The sequence below is a fragment of the Cryptomeria japonica genome, chromosome 7 (genome assembly GCF_030272615.1).
Source record: "Cryptomeria japonica chromosome 7, Sugi_1.0, whole genome shotgun sequence".
NCBI lineage: Eukaryota > Viridiplantae > Streptophyta > Pinopsida > Cupressales > Cupressaceae > Cryptomeria > Cryptomeria japonica.
The window spans coordinates 853,464,079-853,482,693 of record NC_081411.1 but is presented as its reverse complement, the minus strand read 5'-3'; the positions used below and the strand labels follow the sequence as shown (position 1 = coordinate 853,482,693).

Here is an 18,615-nt window from a genome sequence, read left to right as displayed (position 1 = left end):
GTTGTGACCTTCTTCACACATCGCCCCATTGCAAATGGGGACCCTCCCTTTTTCCTGCTTTCTAGGGGTTTTGTTAGAGCCTGGTGACCTTCCTGCTTCAATATTGTCAAGTTTGTCAGTTTTGAGCATTATGAGTCAGTGTGTGCAAGCCACGGTTGGAACAGAGTCTAGACGTTGTCATTGTGTCTAGAAAACCCAAGGGACGAAGATCACAATTGATTTGAGCTAATTTGGACAACTTTCTATTTTTGGAAAGTTTTGCTTTTTGCTTTTTCCTATTTTTTAGGAAGTTTTGTTTTTGGAATTTTGAGCACGATCCCCAAAATGGCTATTTTTGGAAAGTTTTTCCTATTTTTTAGGGAACTTTTCTTTTTCTATTTTTAGAAAGTGGATCTAGGGTTTGCACTGTTCACACTGAGATGCACTAAAATGATCGACAAATTCCTTCTAAAATCCAAGTTTTGACCCAAAAAGCCAATTCCCTAAATTTTAGGAACCTTGAGGAATTTGATAGATGAATGAAGTATGGTTTTCAAATTTCATGATAATCCGGTAAAATTTGCACAAGTTATGGAGATTTCAGGTTTTGATCATGTGGTTCTTGAAGTTCATGAAGTCCGCCGTGAAAATGATGAAGGGGTCCCTGACATCAAGAAAGTCCACCCTTGGTTAAGATTGTGGTTCCTGAGATCCACCAAGTCCACCTCGATGTTGGTGCACAAAGTTGGTAAAGTCTGCCTTGTCATGAGTGGAAGTGCAAGCAAGGGTTGAAGTCCGCCTTGCCTTGAGTGAAAGAAAGTCCACCTTGATGTATGGTGCCTAAACTTAATAAAGTCCGCCCACTATGCATTGAGTGGTGGATGAAATGAGCAAAGTCCGCCCTAGGAGGATGACATATGAAGTGCACATTGGAAGTGAAGTCCGAAAAGAAAGAGCCAAAGAAATCCGCTTTGAGGAGAGGGAAATAACAAGGTTGAAAGGTTCTCAAGTGTCCCCAAGTCCACCCTCCTTCAAATCAAGGTACATGACATCAAGAAAGTCCGCCTAACCTGCAGGTCTATGGTGCCTAACTTCAGCAAAGTCCGCCCCATGATGAAGAAAGGTGCACAAGCTCCATGAAGTCCGCCCTCCAAGGTTCCCAAATTGAACAAAGTCTGCCCTTGATCAACATCAATGGTGCCCAAGTCATAGAAAGTCCGCCTTGCCTTAAATGAGAAGAAGTCCGCCTTGATGTTGTTGCACAAGTTTGTTCAAGTCTGCCTTGGGAAAGGTTCCCAACTCTCTCCAAGTCTGCCTTGTCTTTGATGGAGGTTGAAACGAGTCAAACAAAGTCCGCCCAAGGGAAATGCTTGCCAAAATTTGAAAGTTAAAGAATATTCCTCAACGATGTCATCACAATCTCCATGAAGTTCGAACTTGAGCCAAAAATAGAAAGTTTCTTTGAAGGATATGCTGTAGATCAGTTTGAGTTTGAGACTGAAAATCGAATTAGAAAGTTGCATTTGAAGTTGCAAGATAAGATTTCGATTTTAGGAATGATGACCAAGCAACTAAGCATGAAAATAGAAACACGCAAATACTGAAATGAGATTAGAAACAGATTTGTGGAGAAGATATTGTGTTTCCAAATATGAAATTCAAACTCTTATACAAATACCTTATTCATTCTCTCATTTTTACACATAAAGTTCGAACTTTCTGAGCAAGTTGAGAGTGAATTTGAAAGGCTTCTGCAGGTTGAGAGTAAATTTTGAAGGAATTTTTGCAGGTTGGAAGTGTTTTGAAGAAGATTTCAATTATATTTCTGAGTTATCAACCATTTTTCAACAAATTTCAACTCAGATTGTTGAAGAGTTTTGACTGTTTGGAGAATAAACCCATTGATTTTCTGTGATTAACTTCTGATTTTCCCATTCTTCTTCATTCTTCAAAGGTGAAAGTTGATTTCATAGGCAGAATATTAAGGTTTCAACCTGATTTTTCTTCAAAGTTCTAAAGAGAAGGAATGAAAAGAAACAGATTTCCCTTCTTCTCTTTCTTATTTTCTGCTTTTCAAAAGAGTTTGAATGGATTTAATGAAATACTCTTGGACTTAAATTATCCCAAGTTCTGATTTCGAAGTCAAAATCAGACCTTAAGTTTCCTGAGTATTGTGATTTTCAAGAGATTTTCAAAATAATCAAGTATGGAAAATCCCATTTGGTGACTAAGTGTTGAAAAGAAAGTAAAAACCACATATTACTTAACCACCAAACTCACAAACTACGCCTAAAAGTATAGAATTTGACTTAAGTTTGTTTGATTGTTTTGCAGATATCTCGCAGCCAAGATGAAGTTTCAGGTGGATAAAGATTCCCCTTTGGAATCCAAGATGAGGTCTAAGTGGAAGCTGGTTGGAGACACTAACTTGGGACATATCAACCTAAGGGAATTCAAGAAGCGAATGTATGGCCTAGACATCTTGATGCCTACAGCGACTTCCAGAAAGATGATGAGGAATGGAATCGTACAGGCTGCTGGTTTCCTTCCAGCAATGCTGTGTACTGAGTTGGTGGTAGAATGCTCCAAACACTACAATCCTATAGACCGAGAGATCATAGCACCTGACGGGAGAGTCTTGGCGAGCATTAGTGATGCTGCTGTCATGGAAGCTTTCCACATCCCTGAGTATCATAACCCTATTTACATGACCAAGGAGGAAGAAACACGACCATACCAAGATAATATTGAAGAATATGAGGCCAATATCAACCATTCGTGGTTGGATAAGCCAAGGAAGGGTGCTTCCAAGTCACCCAAGGATTTTGTGAGAGCCTATTTCAAGGAAGATATTGGAGACCGAATAGTTTTGTTAAACAGAGTCATGGGTAGTCCACAAGGCGTGCCATTTGAGCCTTGGATGTACTACTTCATCAACGAGATAACTAGCGGAGCAAAGATGATTGATTGGGCAAAGATAACAAGTAATAATCTTGATGACCAACTGAAGAACTTAGAGGAGAACAGGACATTTTATATGAGTTCCTATTTAGTGTACTCTCTTGCTCGAACCTACAGATATAGAGGACTCACCTGTAGAGGAGAAGTGGGAAATAAGAAAAATCAGTTTGCAGTTTATGATTGCTACCCATAACTGCACTTGGAGGAAAAATTTTACTTCAAGAGAGTCAACAATACATTCTTGATGCATATTACTAGGACACTCCAAGGTGGTCTTCATCAAAGGCTCTCTGAGGAATCTAAGGATTTTATCAGCAGATTCGGGCATTGGTACATTTAGTACCCTAGATTTACTTATCTGAGAATTCAGGGATTCTCTGATTCTCCTTACAAGTTACCTATGTATCCCACCAACAGGGTCATTGCTTGAAGTTGTTAGGTAGCTTGAAAATTATATGATTGTCCAAAGAGAGAAGCAAAAGAAGGTAGGAACATCTTCTCTCACTATTGGAAATGGATTGGAGACATGTCCATCATCACAGGCTGCCGCTAGTGTTGAAAAGGAGCTTGCTTGGTACCCATTCATCCAGTATAAGGCCACAAAACATTTTGACCCTTTTCACTAGATGAAAAAGGTTGATGGAGAGATATTCGAGCATAGACCTGATCTTGAAGACTATTGGGCTAATGCAGCTGATAGTTTTGAAATCAGAAGGAGATTGTGGTCCAGACTTCCCAAGAATTTGATTAGAGTAACAGAAGTGTTTCGAGTGGCAGATCAGCTTGAAGATGATCCTAAGTTTGAGCAACCTCACTTTGATAAACTGAGAAATGAGCCCCTTACCTTGGTCGATTGGTCGGATTCTGAGAGGTCTGATTTGAGCGACCTCGTGAGACCAGTGATTGAGTATTCAAAATGGTGGGCAACAGAGAAGACAAAGGGTCTTAAATCCAAAGGTATTAATCTCACATATGATCTCATGGGAACCAACGAATCGATGTCTTCAAACCATGGTGTTTCGTCAAGTGTTGGATCCAGAAAAAGGAAAGAACCCACTGAAAATTCTTTGAGGGGTAAAGGAAAGAAAATACTTGGAGATGCAAACAGAAAGTATAAAACTGATGAGGGTCATTCGACCTTAAGTGCTGCATCCATTGCTCCAGTTAGGGCTACAGCTAATAAACAGAGGATAAATGCTGATATAGGGGGTAATGAAGAAAGAGCTCCTTCCCCTTCAGTGGAAGAGATAAAGGAACTACCAGCTCAAGAGCCAAATTCTGCTAGGAATGTAGAAGTTGAAGAACCTGAACCGCCAAGGGAATTCCTAGATGGTATAGTTACAGGACCAAAAGGAACAGAGGATAAGTTTGACGAAAGTGGCATGGAGCAGTCAACCATTCCAGATTGGTTGAGGGAAAGAATAAAGGCTAAGGCTCCTGAGGAAGCTTATTCAGAAGAGAACACAGCGGCATTCCTAGCTATGGTGAGTAAACCAGTTGAGGTAAGACCACCCAAACTAGCTAAGAGGTTCTCTTTAATTCAAAGAGATAGTGCAAGATATAGAACAGTTCAGGTGGCAGTACCTAAGGCAGGGAAAACTCGGGATAACATCACTCTTGAGGATTATAAAATCACTACTGTGAATTTGGGTAAGCCTACTTAGGCCCAAGAGATCCAAGATTTTGATGATTCTTGCAACGCTCTCAAGGCAAGACTAGCTAAGGAAAAAGAAAAAAGAAAGAAGGTTGAAGATGAAAATGAGCAATGGAAGAGATATGTCCAACATTTGACAAAACCTATAGATCGAGAGGAGGTACATGTTACTCCGCCCATACCTCTTCCACAAGAATCATTAAAGGATTATGAGGACATGAAGGCAACTTTCAGAGAAGCTAGGGAATGGACAATTGATGCCTCAGAACATGCTGACATACTTATTGAAAATCTGATATCAGCACATGACTCTACATCTTCCTTATTGAGTAGAATTCAAGACACAGCCGAAGTTTGGGAGGATATTGAGGATATTCAGAGAAGAATCATTCCATGTCTGAAAGTAATCAGAGGACTTTCTCAGCAGGATCTTATAGACAGAAAAGTCATCCAGCCCGATGACCTATATGATTTCAATTCTTGGTACTTTGCCTTGGTTACAAGGGTCGAATCTTTGAGAAAATCCAAGGCTAAGTGTTCAGAAATTGAAAAGACCATCAGAGATATTCAAGACAAGGTCTTCTTTGTGGCTACTGAGATATTGCAACAGGATGAGGTGCGAGAGAAGCATCTGCGTGCAGAGAATTTGAGGGCCAAAGTTCAAGGAAGCTTCTTCAAAGTTTAAGGGCCAATTCTAAAAGAATTGCTCTCTAGAGTTTCGAGCTTCATGCGCATAGATGAAAATTTCTTGGGAAGACACTCTCGCCACCTGTTCTGATGACGTGGATATGGTCGACTTCCAAATTAGCAACTTGCCAAGCGTCACCATAGAGGACGTGCGACTTCTTATGTCCAGGTACATCAAATCTACAAAGAAGGAAACTGGACACTCACCTCAGTGAGAATAGCAACTGCGCCACTTGTCTTCTTCTTGTCCATTTTAACTGTTAGAGTTTGGGGAAACCCTAATCAGCGTTTTTGAACTTTTAATATGAGCCCTTGATCATTGTTCGATCTCGGCCGTTCAAAAATTTTGGACTCCTATATAAGGTTGCCTCCTCTCATTTGGAGAGTGAGGTTTCTGAAATATTGTTGCATGAAGGTCATTTTTCAGATAATATATTACACGTGTGCTTTCTCTTTAGGCTTTGTAATCCCTATCGTTTGAGTGATTAAGCAAGGTTTTCAATTTCTTCCACCAAATAGTTAAAATTTATTTCATGTTATTAGATTGAATGAAAGATCTGATAAGTATTGCTTTATGGTGTATCTCCGCTCATAGTTTTGGTGAATGGATGATTTTCATTTACTGTGCAAAGTTAGTCTGAGCTTTTCATTTTGTGTAGGCTTAAACTTTCGATCATAAGCACATCCCTTAAAGATTGCATCCACTTTGTGTGGTTGTCCTAAGTGAGGCGAAGCAAAGTGTGGTTACTGAGTTCACCAAATCAATGCCATCTCTTGAATTCCTAGGATTAGAGTAGATCTCTCAACCCTTATCTCTTTTACCTTTTTTTGAAGTCTTAAATCTCGAAAAATCCAAAAAGACAGAGAGCTTTAATTGACAAATCCATCTAAATCCCAAAATTGTTGACAATCCGTCCAAGCATAAGTCCCTTTGTGTATTACCAGCAAATCACAACGCCCATTGAGCTTATCCACACGTCAAGACCTGACTAAAGAAACCTTAGAATCGCCATATGAACTTCTAGCAATCTTAGCATACGCGGTGATTTTTCAAGAGAGGATAAATTATCTTTGGGTACTTTATTCTAATGTTTGGTAGGTGATAAAACAGACACCAACATGTCTGTTACAAACAAATCATCTAACCACCATTTTGAGACAAGGCCTGAGAGTAGCTCCATACTCCTCCAGGTCTATCTCCTCTTCCCCCTTCTCAGCTTGCTCTTCCTTGTGTTTCCTCCCGGCCAATTCATCAATGTCGTAGGACACATATCCTTGGCGCCTCCCCTCATATGGTGCCTTCCACTTCCAGTAGCCGTTCATCCACACCCATAGTGCGGGTGTGCCAAACAGTGCATGGGTAAGGCGTTTGTGAAATCTTGGAACAGCGACGTAATCCACATTCTTCCTTGCTAGCCTTAACTCTGGTGCCATCATTGGCTTTGCCCAATCTAGGTATGGCCTGTATAACTCTTCGGTTATTAAAGGGTCTTCTCCGAGTTCGTCACTTCATCCAATTGTTCAGTCTCTATTTGTCATCTACCCCAACATATTTATTGCCACAATCAGTCTCTCCCTCTCTCTGTAGATTTTCAACTTCGATCCATTTACAAGATCTTGGATAAGGTTGTTGTCCAGAGTTGATAATTTAATTACCCCGTTCAAGCAAACTTCCCTGACTTTATACGGCCCCAACCAACAAACTCTAAACTTCCCAGTTCGAAGTTCATTATGGTCGTTACATTTTAGCACCAATTGTCCTGATTGAAATTTCATTCGTCGGAGATGCTTGACGTGCCAAAACTTTCATCACCATTAGGCCACCTCTGTTGCCCACTGCGTCGTCATCCTTCGTTCGTCCAACTTAGTCAGACTTAAAAGATGTTCGTTCAAGCTCTCCGCATCACCCAGATGGTTTCCCACTACAATCCTTAGGATCGATACAGTCTACTCTACTAGCACCACTGCTTCCTGGCCATACATTAGCCGAAATAGGGTATGTCCCGTTGTCGCCTTGTACGTGGTGCGGTATGCCCATAGTATGACCATGAGTCTTTCTTCCCAATCCTCTTGCTCCACTCTACATGACTTGTAAATGATTGACACTAGCACCTTATTTGTAGACTCCGCCTCTCCGTTGGCTCGGGGGTAGTACGGACTCAACACATTATGGAATATCTTGAACTCCGCCGTCATTGTCTAAATGACATGATTCACAAAGTGTACACACCCCCCGATCACTTGTGATTTGGATGGGGATGCCAAACAGCGTTACTGAGGTATTGTCTGACAGTGCCCTTGCCTCCGACCACTTCATAAGGTATTATGTCGCCACTAAGATGTATCGACACCGGTGCAAACTACTCAGTTTCAATGGCCCAACAAAGTTAAGACCCCATCTCTCAAACAGAATATGCAGCTGCAAAGGGAATAGGGGCATGAAATCCCTCTTTAGTGGCTTACTGACCCTCTGGCATGTGTCGAACTCGAGTACCCACTATCGAGGGTTTGTGTGTAGGGTCGGCCACCACAATCTTGTCGATATCACTTTCTGTACGGTGGCATCCAATCCCATGTGGCCTCCAGCTAACCCTTCGTGTGACTCCTTTAACACTCTCGGGATCTCCTCCATCACACATCTTCGTAGGACTTGATCCAACCCCATCTTATACAACAACTCGTTGATGAGCTGAAAGGTTTTACTCTTAAGGGCCAACTTCCTTCGTTCGCTTGGCATCATGTAATGTCCCCTACTAGGGTTTGGTCTATTTTAACCATAATTAATCATTTCAAATTACTTATGGCTTAAACTAACTTGATTAAGTGCCAAGACTACCTTAGCATGAATCAAATCTGTAATGTTCTATCCTTCTATACTCTATCAAGTACTTACTATCTTATCATAATAAATAATTAATCTTGCTCAGATCCATTTACAAAGCCTTAGCGTATTTATTAATTACTAATTATATGAATTATTACTAATTTCTAAAAATATTATTATAATTATTATATTAATATTTATTATTATCCATATCTATATTTACAATCCTTATTTTATCTCGTACTCTGATTTGAGTCTATATATATATATATATATAGTGTAATATTACCAATTGTTTATGTATCAGCTAAATCCTTTTATATAATTTACTGATATTATTACAAATTAAAACAATCCTAGTTAGTAATTTGTTTACTGGCTGGTAATGGCAGACAGATCTGACGCAAGTCAGATCTGGTCTGCCACTGTCATGTTATTGGGTATCCTTATATTGCACTCTATGTTAATATTTCTATTAATATTAAATTCTGCATAGAAACATTATCAAACTTCATATATATAAAACATACATTCCCATGTATACCATCACGGTCAAGGATGCTACTACCTGAAACTTAATAGTTCTAATATGATCGATGGCTCTCCCATCATATATATATATATTCTTCTTTTCAATCCGCTCTTGATTCACCATCTGTTTTTCATCTCTCCCCCTTATAAATGATCTTCCTCTCAGTGTTCTCCTTTAATACTTTATTGAACGGTATCCTTCTTCAGTCACACCATTCCATGTAAATCTCTTCTATTCATTAAGCATCCTTATTCCTTAATCGGACAGCTTCTTAAAACCAAGTGTAGTTTATAAACTAAGCACACTTATTTATTACTTCTTAGTTATGAAGCGCATTTCCAAATAATATACGAATGGTGTCTCTTCACGATTAAGAATTTATATGAAGTCTTAACTAATAATTCTACTACATTTGTTATTTCATCCTTAGTCGATATTCCTTGATGGATATCTATTTAGTTCTACTCGATTAGTCTTATAGATAAAGTCACTAATCTTTAACATTAATCGATGATGACTTATTGATCGTTCTATTCCTTTCCCAACGATGTGATGACTGGATTATAGACGTTTCAATAACTTGGATATGTACCATCATTTTCGATAAACATGCTCCATTCCCTTTAACGGATTTGGGGAGATTGATCTTAAGCACCTCCCTTAACATGTATGATATTTTGGCTTCTTTACGAAGTATTAATAATTTATACCCTTTGTGATTATGGTGTTTATTTGTATTTGACAACTTCTTTAGACTTGGTCAATCTGTTCTTCTCAGTATTATCGTAATATATTGTATTGTTCCCTTACGATGTTACATATTTCACCATGATGAATGCGCTCAACAATTATATTTGGTCAGTTATCATCCCTAATTTTCACAGTTATATATTTATTATTTTAAATATATGAATTGTATTTACAATTAAGAATACTTAAATTATGTTTATAATATAATATTAATTCTTCTTTTTTTATTTGAATATTTAAAAAATATTATTATTAGTAAAAATATCAATTAAATAATAATATCTAATAAATAAATAAATTTCAAATAATCATTCGTTGATAGTTATTATATTAGTTAATAATAATAATTGCTTCATTTAGTATATATATAACGATCAAGGGAGGGACATGACACAGCATGTCCCTCGGGAATGTGGAGGTAGACAAATACTCATCAATGCTTCCGTACCAAGGTGGTAATGCGGCAATCTGGAACAGAGGGGCATCGGGGAAGTCTTCATTCACCCTTTCTGAAGGCTCCCTAGACCCGATCCTTGAGAGTTGGTCTACTATGACATGGCTCTTTCCAGGTCGTACCACAATGATGAAGGTGAACTCTTGCAGTAGGAGTAACCACCTACTCACCCTCCCTTGGATGATTGGTTTGTTCACTAGGTACATCAGCGCCAGGTGGTTTACGTAGAAGGTGAAAGGTGTCGCCAACAGGAAGTGTTGAAACTTCTGCATAGAGTATACCATGACAATGCCTCCCTCTCCATTGTGCTATAGTTTCGTTTGACATTAGAGCGTAGGCGGCTGGCGAAAAAAATGGGGTGGTCTAAACCTTTCGTGCCTGCTTGTGCCAGTGTGGCACCGATGGCATAGTGGAAAGCATCTACACGTATGTGAAACTCCTTTTCCCAGTCAATGTGTCCAACGGATATGAAATTTGTGAGAAGCTCTTGATGAACCTTCGGCAATAGCCCACATGTACGAGAAAGGATTTCACTCCTATCATATCCTCCGGACTCATCATCTTAACGATGACCCCTACCTTGTCGAGGTTCGTCTTCAATCTCTCCTTACAAACTATGTGAACAAACAATTTGCCTTGTGATACCATGAACCAACATTTCTTCAGGTTGAGAGCCCACCATGCTTTCCAACACCTCTCCATACATTCCCTCAGTGCAGTGAGGTGGGTCTCCTGTCCACTGTAAATAGACCAATCATCCAGAAAAGCCTTGAAGTTGCCCACAGACAATTTGTTGAAGATATGCAATATTATTCTCTGGAAGGTGGCTGGGGTATTGCATTGATCGAATGGCATCTGATTGTACACGTACACTCCATCCTCCACCATGAACGTGGTCTTCAGTTTGTCTTCCTCAACAATGTTGATCTGGTTGTACCTAGAAAACCCGTCCATGAATGAATATATCCCATGGCCTACTACCTCCTCTAGTATGTTATCAATGAACAGGATCAAGGGATCTTTGATTGTGACCGTGTTAAGACACCGAAATTCCACACAGATCCGAATTTGATTTGCTTCCTTTTTCAGGGATATCACAATCGGTGAGACCTACTCACTTGTCTCCACTTTGAAAATGATACCAGCTTCCAACATCTTCTCAATCTCCTCCTACACTTTCACTGCGTAGTTTTTGTTCATTTTGTATGGCCTCTTCCACACAGGTTGTGCACCTGGTACGAGAAGGATCCTATGTAAGCACAGCTCCGAAGGTAACCCTTTAAGGTCCTTGTACGTCCATGGGAAGACATTCTTGTATTCCATGAAGATTCTGAATGTTGTTGCCTTGAGTACAGGGTTCTAGTCATCTACTATCAATATCACATTCGACTTGTCCTATTCCCCTAGGTCGACCTTCTTTATGTTCAGTTCCTCATACTTTATCATTTTAGCCCTCTTGAACGGTTGAGCAGGTCTATCATCTACTCTCGCCACTTCCTCCTTGTACTCTTCGTATTCCTGAGGGAAGGTGGCATTCTCTGTACCAACTTCTTCAATCTCCCCAATCTGCAACATGTTACACTTGGGGTGGAAAACTTCGTAGTCCTCCATCTGCCAATGGAACAACCCGTTCAGAGAGATTGTCTCATCCTCTGAGTAACTTCCAAGTTCCAACACCCCTTCATCGTTGGGTTCCATCGTCCTTCCTTCCTCATTTCGAACTCTTCATTCTCAGATTTGAGTTTGATGCCAAATCCTAGCTTACTGCCCAGCTCCGTAGGTTGATGATGTACTTTTGTCACTCTCGATGGAGAGTCTATTCTTCTTCCAAATGTGGTTCGCCTTCGTTGTGATCAGCTAACCCCTCCAAGGAGGGTGTTGTACGCCTTCTTCACCAATGGGATGACGACAAAGTCCAGAAAGAAATGTTGAGTGCCAATGGTGACCTTTTGTGCCATGAGCATCCCAAGTGGTTTGATGTTGTGCTGGTCAGCACCCACCAGATGGAAGGATGGTGGCCAGAGTGTTGGCTTGCCAAGCCCCTTCCATGTCTTCTCCAGTAGTACGTTCATGCCAGAGCCTCCGTCAACGATTGTGTTTGTCAACTTACATCCCATTATCTTCATCTCAAAGACAGTCAACTTCCTTCTAATGCCCACCACTAGCAACATCGGATCAATGGCCAGGGTACTTGTTGGCTTCTCTGTTGGCTTGTCATGCTCCTGGTTGATTGCGTCGTCACCAACTACGTTGGTAATGGCCATCTTCAGTTGTGGCATGATTTGCACAAGGTCAAATACCCTTATGGGTACAATGGCTTGCAACATATGTCTCATGATAGTTTTCTCCGACTCCGACCACAGTGGAGTACTAGCGGCCTCATTCAAAACCCTTCTCTCCTCCGCCATCACCCGTTCAACGTCAACCTTAGCTTCCTGAAGTCTTTCCATCTATGTACGGGGGTCGAGATATACTGCCTTCTTAGTCTAGAGACTGGTGATCGCTAGTACTTCCTCATCTAGCTCCTTTACGTCCAACATGTTCACCCCTTTCTGTTTTGGATAGTCGATGTCTTCATGGTTTATGGGTCCATGCCATTTGCATAGCAACCCCGCATTGTTACTTTGGCCACTCTGGAAATCCCACACGAAGTGACCCCATTCATTGCAACCTTGGCACTAGATCATGGGTCTACCCTTCACGTCATACTGTATTCTCCTTTGTGGGCTATTGTTATTATCGTTACCATTCCCTCACCTATTATTTTGATACCCTCCAAGAGATGCATTAAATTTGACCTTCGTCTTCACACAAGAAAGGTGCAAGACCAACCATACAAACTCATTGATTTGGGTGATATTGATCCCTACGGTGATTCGACCGTGCAGGATGATGAGGTATTTTTGTTTACCGAGGATGAGATTGCTAATTTTGAGAGGCAAGCTATGGAGGATTTGGCTATAGCAGAAGCAAGGGAGATTGGATTGGATGACATTGATATGGTGGAGGAGGAGCCACTACCAACTACTAGCATGGTGGAGCTACAGACACAAACTTCTACACCAATCAAGGAGCCAAATTCAAGTGCAAGGACCATATCCTCTACCTCCCATCATTTCTCTAGGGTGGGGAAGAGGAAGATGTAAAAACTTGTAATGTCTAAGTTGCCTAGATATGAAATTTATGATGATGATTTTCAAATACAATCATCATAAATCCATAATAGTTATTACTTAGTAGCTAGCTATGGTATCCAATTCCACTATCCAACTTCGTATGATGATGCCATTTTTTAATCCATATGTATTCAACAATCAAATTTAATAGAAAACACTTCATCATGGTTTTTAGACTCATTTGATATATTTTGTAATTCAATTTTGCAAAATAACAAGTGGTTTTATAAGAAATTTTATTACTTTTTAAGTTGCCAATATTTCGCCTTTGCTGAGTCAAAAAATTTGGGCTTCCCGAGTACTCTTTGAGTCCAAGTATGCAATTTGTGCAACCCGTAACCAGCCTCCATAACTGCCAACGCACATGTATTTGGAAACTAATCATCTCAATTACAAAACATAAAACATTATTTATCTAGCCAACTATAACAAAATATACTTTTGCCGGCTACAACTTCATTCGCATACTTTAATTTTTCCCTTCCTTGATGCTTTGAAGGTTGCCTCCCTTTTTGATGGCTTGTCTTCAATCCTCATTTCACAAGCAATAAGAATCCCATGCAACTCATCCTTTGTCAAATTGTCTAGATATTTCATTTCTTCAATCTCCAAAACTTTGTAATCAAATTTTAAAGGCAAGGACCTTAATACCTTTTCTACAATCACAACTTCTTCAACGTTCTCACCAAGGCCTTTTATTGTGTTCATGATCTCATCAACAAGAAGCAAATAGGAGGCTATGTTCTCTTCTTTCATCTTAAGTCTTTCGAATTGTTTTTGATGGGTTTGAAGCCTTGCCTTCTTTACTTTATCATCTCCCATAGCTATTCTTCAAATTATCCCACATGTCCTTAGCTAATTTGCAATACATAACTTTTACAAACTCCCATTCAGATAATCCACACAAAATCACATTCTTGGCTTTCGCCTTGTTTTCACTTTCCTTCTTTCCTACCTTATCCGGTGGGGTAGTTGCAAGGGCTATGTAGCCATTTTCAACTGATTGCCAAATATCATACCCTAGAGCATTCAAATAGGTTTCCATCCTTATGCTCCAAAAGGCATAATTTTTGCATCAAACAAGGCACCCCTCTCTGAATATAGCAACAACATCTTTGCATGCACTTCCAATTGTCATAAGTGTAAATTTTATACTATAACTGCCATTAAAGCGATGACTAGTCAATGCAATACCAAACAGCTTTGTTCTCCTAAAGGGCATTTGTAATTGAAGCTTCACTACACTTTAGGTTTGTGATTATTGCCATTAACATCCTCTGCTATGTTAAGGAGTATAAAGGTAGATATCTCAGGCCCATTCATAAATACATATTTATTGTTTATCTTTGTTTGCAAATCAAGTCTATGATTTGAGCTCTTCATGTAAATGTATGATTGTAAAGATTGTATTGTGGGTTTATTGTCAACATAGGAGTGTTTTGTACATTATTAGTTGTATTAGAGTTGATTTGTTAATTAGGGTTTTGTTGTTATAGGATTAAATTTAGGAAACCTAAAGCATACTTTAGGGTGGATAATATTGCTGTGTGAATATATATATTTTCTAGGGTTTATAATGTTATGGCTGTGAGTAAGCATTGTTATGCATTACCATTTGATATTTTAAATTGTTAATTTATTTGCCCTAAATCTAGCACAAGAAATAGTGAAATACCTAGGCTAATTCTTTATCTATTGACTAATGGATATTTTATATTTATTTTACAACTCACTCCATATTTGTGGTGGTTACAATTTCTTTATAGGTAACTTCTAATCTCTTTGAAGGGATTTCCAATAAATTACACTTTTACCAATCTATGGTGGTTACAATTTCTTTATAGGTAACTTCTAATCTCTTTGAAGGGATTTCCAATAAATTACACTTTTACCAATCTATTTTTTCTATCTGTGAGCATGATTTGCTGAGACACTATAGTTTTCACTAGTTTCACTCTTAGTAATTGATACATGTTCTCCTTTCAGTGCATTTTGGATGCTTCCATTCATCTCAAATCAATACCCATACCATATTGTAAATAATGTTTAGTATCAGTGTTAGTTTAGAAACGAACATGGAATCCATTCATCTTGACTTTTGGCAACCACTAAAGTCGAGATAGCCAAAATAACTGAACACTTTACTCTGCAGCACCACATCTACCCTATTTCTCTTCATTTTATAAAAGTATTTAAAAAGATCATTTGCAGGTAAAACAGATTAAGACCCAAAGCCACTATCTATCTAGGCTCTTAATCGCAAATGACCCTATTTTAAACATTTAAAGTCAAATTAAACTTAAATGATTAATCATAGTAATGTTTTACAATGTCCTTTGCATGATTGACACATGTTTTGACAGCATTTCAATTAACAAGCAATTACACTTAACTTTTTAATGAAAGAAACCAAGAAATGAGGAAAAATAGGTGGAAGGAGATAACCTAATAAAGAGAAGAACATTGCTTTTACTTGGACACAAAAAAATTATTTTCAACATTGAATAATCAACTAGTTAATATGGAAATGATTTGAAGGATGAAGATGATTACTTATATAAATATGCAGCGATTCCAAGTATTATGCAAAGAAGGATAATATCAATACAAAAATTGCGACTCGAGCGCAGCTGCACACAAAAATCAAATAACAGTGTTAAAAAACCTCCTTCGAATGAAGTTACCATCATTCAAACTCATCATCCTTTCAGCCCTTTTATATTGTCTCTCCCCTTATCAGCATATCTTTACACAAATTCATGCACCACATGTAATATTATCAATTACATGTAAACAACTAAAGATAGACTGCATAAACTAATATAGGGAAAAATATCATATTATTATTGACAATTGGAAATAGTAAAGAGATACCTTTGTGACTGTTTCTTTCAACCTGACATTTGTGCTCTTGAGGCTACTGGTTGCTTGGTCAACCTGATTCATAATGGAAGGAAACATGTTAAGTTTGTAATGAATCAACAAAGGGGACTGAGTTCCACATCCAACTTAAATTCAGAACAGTGGAGAAACTTTGATACCTTTGAATCTATCTCATCCATCAAAGGAACCTGCCTGTCTATTTCCTGAGTACAACAGTAACATGTTAGCAAGAGGAAAAGGCTTCTTTGAAGAACTTCATTTTCACAGTTGAAATTAAAAGTTGAAAAAGAATCAACCTCATTTATATCTTCTGCCATGTTTTTCAAAGTATCAAGCCCCTCTCCAATCACATCCAAGTCTTGGTCCTGCAGTCACCAGCAACATAAAGATGATGACCTAATTGGTTTAACCATGTAACATACTCGTGACCTGGCATTCAATTTCAAAATAGCTACACAAGAGACTTTGTTTCAATATATCTTGCATTAACCACTCAGCCATGACAGATTCCCAATTTGTGCAAAATATTTGTCAATCCTACCAAACAAGAGAGGGTATATTGATATTTTGACTAGACATAATAATGTCATTGAAAGATTGGTCAACAGTTTTAGAGAAAGCAGCAATGGGATTAACAATTCCCTTCAATGTATCTAATCTCGCAAAGTTTTTCCATTGTTTAATGGAATTAGTCTTCAAAGTCATGAACAACACAATCAAAGGTTCTCCAAATTCTTAAAGATAGAATAGCACTATCAATGATAGTTCTCATGACAACTAGCAGCAACTGTTCTGACCCAATTTTGAATCAACTATTCCAGACTTTTTAAATTAATCAATCAAAGCGAATCAAGAGCGACTATTTGTCAATGACCAAAGGCACAACTGGCAATGATTCAACAATTTATTATCCTTAAAAGTTAAAAGGCTAAAAGTTACAACAATTTGGTAATGACCAGAGAAAACATCAACTCCAGCTATGCTTTGAGGTCAAAGCATTTTGAAGGGGATGGCGTATCGTAAATTATAATAAACACAATAGTCATAATATTAAGGTTAATCAAAATAACACACTAATATATGATTGCATCTACTCATTGAAGATGTATGATGTTTTTACCTCAATTAGGAATCTTGCTCTTATCCTTTGATGTTTACTTCCTTGCAAAAAAGTAAGAAGCAAACACAGAAAATGCATATGGTATAGATTTTGAATACAGATTCTTCAGTCTTCACATGACTGTCTGGGTTGAGCCTAGCCTTAAAATCATTCTCATCTATTTGTATCTTTGTGCAACAAACAACTAACCATTTGGTATCACCCACTGATTGTGTATAAAAGCTAAAGCCAATTTTCATTTTATATTTTGCCACTTAGTTTGTGCTGACATTTGGTTATATATCTCTTAAATTCCTTGGATTGCCAAACCAACAAAACAACTGCTGCTTAAATTACCTGTTTTGCTTTTCGCACATCATATTCCTGCCTGAATTGCTTGGCTTCCTCAGTCATTTCATAATATTCACTTCGCATATCACCTACTTCAAAAGATCATACGATTGGAAAAGGAAATCAATTTGACAATTTGAAGCATTAAAAATATGCAATAAAAGATTTCCAGCTGATCCTTTTGTAAAAAGTGCTTAAATAAACCTTTATAGATACAACTATCATAAGTAGAACTTGCCCCATGCAAGTTGTGCCTCATCTGACTAATCAGATGAAAAATGTGAATATGCTCCACAATGAGAGTTGTCAGTATCACCTGTAGGTGAAGAATCAATCTTAATTTCCATTCGAGTATTTGAGGTCCTCCAGTTTCCTGTCTGTCTTCCACCTGTCCCCATTCCATCTGGAACTGACTCAATCCTCTCTGCCAATGCCAGGACTAGATCACTTCGTGCATCAAGCTCATCACTAGGCAGACCTTTAACCTGTTATCAAACACCAAAAAATTTGAAACATTTTTGGATATTACTAAATAATGACAATGGTTAGAGTTAAATATCCAAACAAGTACAAGGAAGTTAAAACAGCCATAACTGCATCGTATCATGGTATTATAATTCATATCCATTACTCTAAGAAAGCAAACATTGGTTGAAAGGAAAAAGTCACTGTACAAACAAGACAAGCTGCAAAGAAGAAAAGCAAGGCCAGATTAAAAATGCAATTACTCTGTAATCCAAGAAAAGCCAATAACACAAACAATGGAAGCCAAGAAAGGAAATCAAAAGTGTACGGATGAACCCAAAAGCAGGGAAATTTTTATGACCACTTAAATATTTTATTTTATTTTATTTTGAAAAATCATGTATCTTTTGAACTTGTGTGTTATGCCTCCCAGATTTTTGAGCCTTATTTCATTACTACTTGGTTTACATTTATCTAAATTTGATACTCGATTTCGACAATAATTGTCTTGGAATTTGATGAAGTATTTTAAATTGAGAAATATTTAACCAAATGACTAGATAAGTCCTATAATAGTTTGATTCATATACGTTGAGTTATCATATGAACATATGGTGTCAATTTGTCTATTTAAGTCATTAAATTATATAGTTCGACTTATGTGTTAATTTGATTAGTTGACTTTTATTGCTCAGTGATTTGTTCAAAACATGATATCAGATGTGTAAATTGTGAGACTAGCCACAAAGATTTAAATAAAGGTTTGTAAAGCTTAGGAAGCTTTTTTTAAATTATAGCTT

At 38.1% G+C, this 18,615-nt stretch overlaps 1 protein-coding gene across 2 annotated transcripts in view; it reads right to left on the bottom strand.

Annotated features, from left to right (window-relative positions):
* LOC131028947 (syntaxin-71) overlaps positions 1-18,615 on the bottom strand; it is a 91,998-nt gene that overhangs the window by 56,646 nt on the left and 16,737 nt on the right. The window contains exons 3-8 of one of the 2 annotated variants that reach the window (XM_057959330.2): positions 17,667-17,835; positions 17,357-17,442; positions 16,197-16,265; positions 16,059-16,103; positions 15,892-15,954; positions 15,571-15,647 (exon numbers count right to left, since the gene is read on the bottom strand). In XM_057959330.2, coding sequence (XP_057815313.2) covers positions 15,571-15,647; positions 15,892-15,954; positions 16,059-16,103; positions 16,197-16,265; positions 17,357-17,442; positions 17,667-17,835 — 509 coding nt within the window. The remainder of the gene's footprint in view (positions 1-15,570; positions 15,648-15,891; positions 15,955-16,058; positions 16,104-16,196; positions 16,266-17,356; positions 17,443-17,666; positions 17,836-18,615) is intronic. The other variant, XM_057959331.2, reaches the window with a different exon arrangement.